The sequence below is a fragment of the Phoxinus phoxinus genome (genome assembly GCF_949152265.1).
Source record: "Phoxinus phoxinus genome assembly, chromosome: 22".
NCBI lineage: Eukaryota > Metazoa > Chordata > Actinopteri > Cypriniformes > Leuciscidae > Phoxinus > Phoxinus phoxinus.
The window spans coordinates 29,053,925-29,061,424 of NC_136897.1; the positions used below are offsets into that span (position 1 = coordinate 29,053,925).

The following is a 7,500-nucleotide window of genomic DNA, read 5'->3' on the forward strand; positions in this document are numbered from 1 at the left end:
CATTTTAGTAAAAAAAATAATGAATGATAGTTTTCTAGCAATCAAATAAATACATAAAACATTAATTGAATTGATCTTTTATATGAAATTACACTTTTTTGTCAAACAACATGCGGCACAACTCAGCTTATACTGTTAAAATTACAACATAGAAGAAAAATATATTAATTTTTATAATAATTTATTATTATTGGTGTTAGTATTATTGTTAAATTGAGATATCTAAATTCTACTGTACAACAGTAATATATTATCAAGTTAAACCAAACTTTTATTTTGACAGGTTGTAGTGAAGACCTCTGAGTTTCCGTGTTAATAATATAACTATAGTTTCTCTTAAACTAAACTGTAAATGCTGATGAACTTCAGCGAGTCTCAGAGCGGCTCTGGAGATGCATTCATGCAACCCTGGACCACAAAACCAGTCACGTGGGTCAATTTTCTGAAATTGAGATTTACACATCATCTGAAAGCTGAATAAATAATCTCTCCACTGATGTGTGGTGTGTTAGGATAGGACAATATTTGGTCGAGACACAACTATTGAAAATCTGGAATCTGAGGAGCAAAAAAATGTAAACATTGAGAAAATCTCCTTTAAAGTTGTGCATTTATGTTCACGATTGTGCTGCATTCACTCACAAAAATACATGTTTTATATATTTACGGTAGGACATTTACTAAATATCTTCATGGAACATGATCTTAATATCCTCATGATTTTTGGCATAAAAGAAAAATGGATAATTTTGACCCGTACAGTGTATAGTTGCTATTCCCACAGATATACCCGTGCGGCTACAGACTGGGTTTGGGCTCCAGGGTCACATATAGTGAGACTGAAGAGGCTGAAAAACACTGCGAGCATCACGCGTGCTTCAGTGTGTGTGTGTGTGTGTGTGTGAGGTAAATTAAACACAGAGACACGCAGAACATGTAGGTTTTGTATGTAAATAGTCTCGTGCCTAGATGTGTTCTCAGGTACCGACTGATTTAATGTGAGTTTGGACTCGGTAGTACCGACGTCATACGGTCGGTGTTGTTAACAGTACCGGTCCCCAACCCTCACAGAACAGTGTAGTGTAGATCAGTGTAGTGAAGAACAGTGTAGTGTAGATCAGTGTAGTGTAGATCAGTGTAGTGTAGATCAGTGTAGTGAAGATCAGTGTAGTGTAGATCAGTGTAGTGAGATCAGACTGACTTCTTGGTTGGAGCTGTTTTCTGCAGGTTCCACATCTTCAGCGTGTGGTCTTCAGACGCGGTGATCAGGACCGGCTCCACCGGGTGGAACGCCAGGCCGCGGATCGAGTCGAAGTGGTTCCGGAGGGTGAACTTCGGGTTCCACGTCTTACGCAGGGCGTCTTTGTTGTTCGTGATCTGAGGAACGCAGTAAACACGTCGACACGCGGATGAACAACTGACTTCAACATTGGCCATGATTTTAATATTCAGTCAAACACACATTTATTCAGACATTTCTATCAGTTTATTCGCTATAGTTTAGAAAATACGAATAAAATATGACAAGATATTTCAATATATAATAACTAGGACTGTCAAACGATTAAAATATTTAATCGCGATTAATCACATTAATGTCATAGTTAAGTCACGATTAATCACATTAATGTCATAGTTAACTCACGATTAATCACATTAATGCCATAGTTAACTCACGATTAATCACATTAATGTCATAGTTAACTCACGATTAATCACATTAATGTCATAGTTAAGTCACGATTAATCACATTAATGTCATAGTTAACTCACGATTAATCACATTAATGCCATAGTTAAGTCACGATTAATCACATTAATGTCATAGTTAACTCACGATTAATCACATTAATGCCATAGTTAACTTACGATTAATCACATTAATGCCATAGTTAACTCGCGATTAATCGCATTAATGTCATAGTTAAGTCACGATTAATCACATTAATGTCATAGTTAACTCACGATTAATCACATTGATGTCATAGTTAAGTCACGATTAATCACATTAATGCCATAGTTAAGTCACGATTAATCACATTAATGTCATAGTTAACTCACGATTAATCACATTAATGTCATAGTTAACTCACGATTAATCACATTAATGTCATAGTTAACTCACGATTAATCACATTAATGTCATAGTTAACTTACGATTAATCACATTAATGCCATAGTTAACTCGCGATTAATCGCATTAATGTCATAGTTAACTCACGATTAATCACATTAATGTCATAGTTAACTCACGATTAATCACATTAATGTCATAGTTCTCGCGATCAATCGCACATTTTTATCTATTCTACTGTAAATGTCTCTTGATTTCTTTTTGTCACATTATTTTTTCTCATATTAATGCTCTTATCAACATGGAAAAGTGGATCGGCTTGCTTTGTGCAAATGTTTTTTATTGAAAACAACATATACTGTGTTCAATTTCACACTAACATTCTCACTTGGAGCAAATAATCTCGCACACAATGTTACACTGTCCATCAATAAAAGGGTGACAGAAATACTGACGAGGTGACGTTACTGATAGTGACGAGTGGGCGTAGAAACGCATCAGCGGTGTGTGTGTGTGTGTGCTTGACCATCGAGTGGTATTTAGACTGGACGATGATAGCTCAGTTCACAACACAACACACAGATCACTTTGGTCTTGTCAACTGAACCATTTGGAAACTTTTTAAAAGTAAACTTTCCATTCAGAATCTTATTGGCATCCATTTCGTCGTCTCGCGCTCATCATTCATCCACTCAAAACGTAACGTTAAAGTGGGTCGCAGTCGCACACCGGACGAGAAGCACAGCGCCTCGTATTTAAAATTCAAACACATTATTCTCTATGAGTGTACACACACTGGCGGCGCCATTCTGCGTGTTTATTGCTGGCCATAAACTGAGAAAGCGCGCGTCCGATGTGCGATACGAGTTGTGCTAGACGCGGCTCGGCGCTGCGCTTCTCGTCCACTCTTTGGCCGGTTCGCAAACAAGTGTGTGCGGCGTGCTGTTGTTTTGTGTCTGGTCTAGCTAGATCCGGTGTGGTGTTGTAGCTTTAACAACGTTATTAGTTGTTGCAAAAGCATGTGAAAAAAACTACAAAGTTTGCTAGGCGTTAATCTCGCAATAAAAAAAATTGACGCCGCTAAAATGGGTTTGCGTTAACGCCGTTAATAACGCGTTAACTGACAGCCCTAATAATAACATATAAGATATCTCATCGTGTTCAGTCTGTGGTGTAAAAAGAGCATTAGCAATTAAAGAAAAAACACTTCAGCAAAACATAAACAGGTCAAAGTGTCAGAATCATTTATAAAGCCACAGCGCACCGGCCAACGTAATGGTGATGAATGTGTCGTGATAAAAACAGGAGACTGTGTAAACATGTATTGGTAATGTTTTCTGTGTGTTCGGCTGCAGAGATTAAGTCACGATGCGGACTCTTCTCCGGCTATATGCACGTTTCATACGGATTACAGAATCTGAGAATATTTATTTTCCATTGGAATGTGTTCACTCAAATGTAGACATTTCAAGCTTTCTATAGATATATTTCTCATGTCTATGACGCAAGTATACGCTGAGTTTCGTTCATTTATGTGATGCGAATCGACAGAAAGAAACATTATTTTACAAAAGTTTTGTTGTTATTGTGAGTTTTAAAAAATAAATAAAAGTAGACCCTTTACAGTTTACATTACTCTTCTGTATGACCGAAAATAACGGAGTATTTTAAGTTCAATGCAGTGATGTGTGTGTCATGAACACTTAGATAAATGTGCACTATTATTAGGCGCATATCTGTTGACATTAGATCGAGAGGACTTTGTTGCTATGGAACATGTTTTCAGTGATAAGCCATATTTGAGGAGGATGAATGAACGTTTTTTCTGCTGTTAACGATCTGCCGTCACAAGCCCGCGTGATTTCGCCACTTTCGCGTGTTTTTCTTCTGCGACTAATGAAATCTTAGTCGTCCAAACCTCTTCTAGTCGACTAGCGGTCAGTGGATATTAGGGGCAGCTCTACTGAACTGAAGGTTTAGTTCTGGATAATAACCCTACACTCACGTCGTAGGACAGAGTCTCCGCCTCGTTGGCCACGGTGAGCCCGGCGAGTTCTCCGAGACCCAGCTCACTCTCCAGCGCCTCGTCAGGACCCATGATGAACGACTTCCCCGAGGACGGAGGAAAGGTCAGGGCTTCCACTGCAACACACACACACACACACGATCATTCAACTCAATTCACATGTATTTGTATAACGCTTTTCACAATACACCACGATTTAAAGCAGCTTTACAGAAAATGCATATTAGTCCATATTATAATTTAGAGTAACTAAACTGTCTAAGTTCTGTATTTCAGAAATGTACATATACAAAATCACAGAAAAAGGTATTAATTTAAAAAATCTATTAATTTAATGCAGAAACAGTGAGCTCATTGAAGTGATGAATACTTGTTTGTTAAAGGGCTCATCGGATGCAAAATTCACTTTTATAAGTTGTCTGCAGTGTGAGGACACAACCATATATATATATATATATATAGTGTGGACACGCCCCATGGGTGAGAAGTTTCTCATTATCATTTAAAGAGACATGCACCGAAACGGGTCGCTGTGAAGCTGTTTTTGAGGAGGTAAAAGCGTGTTGTTTACACAAACATTGAGGAGTTTTAACCAAAGTATACTGGTGGAGAACGGGCATCCGACAACCCCTTTAACAAGTGCTCATAAACTGATGGTGTCTGTGCTGAGGCAGGAATACCCTCATCGGTGCGGCCCAGCTGGTTCTCGTTGAGTCGGGGTAAGTTGGGACGCACCGGCGGCGCCACCGGAGGCTGAATAGACGATAAATCCTCCGCGTCTCGCAGATTAGCCAACATGTCCTGTAGTTTACACCGGTTCGGCCCTACAAACACACAACAACACCATTCATCGACTTCTGTGGGTGTACAACTCCCCGTCAGAACTCGGCCCACCTTTGAGCATTACTACACTATAACCAGAAGCATTTCTCTGTCGTTCTTCAGCGTTAGCTTTTAAAGTGGACTGAGTTCTGATGCGGTTCTGGCACAGACGAGACATGAAGCAGTGGAAAGAAATCAAGAGAGGAAAAATTAGAGAAAGAAAAGTGATTTGAGGAGGTAAGCGAGCGACTATGTACTTTCTTACAATGGAAGCAGGAGAAGGGGGTGGAGCCTGGTTTATATACACGCCCACTTGGGGGCCAACAAGCCACACCCCTTTCAAAGCACCAGCATAAAATGCAACAGAAGTGAGCAGTAAAGCGTCTCAGAAACAATAAACAGAAGGAGAAAAGAAACAGTAGTTGTGTCTGAGATGCAGCTGGATCCTAAAAGAGCAGCTGATGGAGAACAGAAACAGCGCCGGTGCTGCACTCGTTTATTCAGAGCAACGGATGGAAAGAGGGAAGGGAGGAGTGGATGACAGGATAAACACGTGACCGGATGAGTGACGGGAAGAACTGAAGAGAGCTGCTGGTTTTTGTCAAACTTATGATTTTTGAGAGAAAGGAATTAAATATGTAGATTAGTATGAACCGATATTTCAGGCCAATCAAACGACCAATAACTGGCATTTTGACATCATCAGTGTGAGGTCACTAATGGAGGTTGGTTTCCATTTTTTTATTTTTTTTTGAAAGAATATATAAATATACGGAATCTCATAAAACCTGCACAGACATGTTCACTCAAAATAAAACTTAAAGAAATTATATTTTTCACAAAGAAAATTAAGCCTATTTTGAGGACCCTCCATCCATCTATCATCCATTCATCTGTCCATCATCCATCCATCTATCTGTCCATCATCCATCCATCATCCATCTATCAATCTATCATCCATCCATCCATCCATCTATCTGTCCATCATCCATCCATCAATCTATCATCCATCATCCATCCATCTATCTGTCCATCATCCATCTATCAATCTATCATCCATCATCCATCCATCTATCTGTCCATCATCCATCCATCATCCATCTATCAATCTATCATCCATCCATCCATCCATTCATCATCCATCTATCTGTCCATCCATCTGTCCATCATCCATCCACCCATCCATCCATCTATCAATCTATCATCCATCCATCTGTCCATCATCCATCCATTCATCATCCATCCATCCATCATCCATCCATCATCCATCTATCATCCATCCATCCATCTGTCCATCCATCATCCATCCATCCATCTGTCCATCATCCATCTATCTGTCCATCCATCTGTCCATCCATCCATCCATCATCTGTCCATCATCCATCCATCCATCCATCTGTCCATCATCCATCCATCCATCTATCAATCTATCATCCATCCATCTGTCCATCATCCATCCATTCATCATCCATCCATCCATCATCCATCTGTCCATCTATCATCCATCCATCCATCTATCATCCATCTGTCCATCTATCATCCATCCATCCATCTATCATCCATCATCTGTCCATCATCCATCCATCTGTCCATCATCCATCCATCTGTCCATCATCCATCTATCAATCTATCATCCATCCATCCATCCATCAATCATCCATCCATCTGTCCATCTATCATCCATCCATCCATCCATCTTTGCACATTGCAGGTATGTTTCTAGTATGATTTAGCACGTTGCTAGCATGTATTTACTGATATTCGTGATATGGCCTGTGCAGGTGTTAGTGAGGTTCATTGATATCATCGCTCTCTCGGCCACTGGCCGTCCTGTGCTCCAGATACCAGTGGCTGAAGAGCCGACATCGGTCGACCACTAGAAGAAGAAACACAGGAATGAGAGAAAGAGACGGCGAGCGAGGGTCCGGTCCGACTTACTCTTCACCCCCTTCTTGCCCTTGCGCTCCTTCTTGTACTGTTCCTTGAGTTTAGAGATCAGGCCCTCATCCACGTCCCAGGACTCAGACGAGGGGCTCTGCTCTTCCTTCTCTACACGGGGGAGGAGGGAGGAACACACGTTATACGCCACGACGAACCATTCCTGCGCTTCACTTGCAGACGATAGAAACCATTTAAAGGTGCAGTGTGTAAGTTTTGTGGCATCTAGTGGTGAGGTTGTGAACTGCACTCAACAGAAGTTGCGGTGGCCGACAGGATGATGTAGTGATGTTGTCGTCTGAGACAGCAGAGAGTAGCCAGTTAAGCAGTTTCTTTACAAAGATAAATTAAGAAATTAAATTTACTTGATTATTCAGTAAAACTAAATGTTATTGCGAATATTATTGTGACTAGTCCATCATTGTGTCAGTGTTTTATTGGCTGACTTTAGCTTGCTTCTTATCATGAAGAACAACATAGTGACGAAACGCGTGTGTCCGCTCAGGGCCACCGTAGAAACATGTGGATGTAAGGAGACCCGCGGTGTGTGTAGAGAGAAACGCCTCTTTCTAAAGTAATAAAAACATAACGGTTCATTATGTCTTTATACACCACTGAACACATAGTTATGGATATGATA

At 40.3% G+C, this 7,500-nt stretch overlaps 1 protein-coding gene across 4 annotated transcripts in view; it reads right to left on the bottom strand.

The window, feature by feature from the left end:
- Positions 1-7,500, bottom strand: part of strn (striatin, calmodulin binding protein) — a 49,140-nt gene that overhangs the window by 8,736 nt on the left and 32,904 nt on the right. For 2 of the 4 annotated variants that reach the window (XM_079598183.1, XM_079598182.1), the window contains exons 8-11: positions 6,861-6,971; positions 4,781-4,924; positions 4,080-4,216; positions 1,202-1,377 (exon numbers count right to left, since the gene is read on the bottom strand). In XM_079598183.1, coding sequence (XP_079454309.1) covers positions 1,202-1,377; positions 4,080-4,216; positions 4,781-4,924; positions 6,861-6,971 — 568 coding nt within the window. The remainder of the gene's footprint in view (positions 1-1,201; positions 1,378-4,079; positions 4,217-4,780; positions 4,925-6,860; positions 6,972-7,500) is intronic. The other 2 variants (XM_079598185.1, XM_079598184.1) reach the window with 1 other exon arrangement.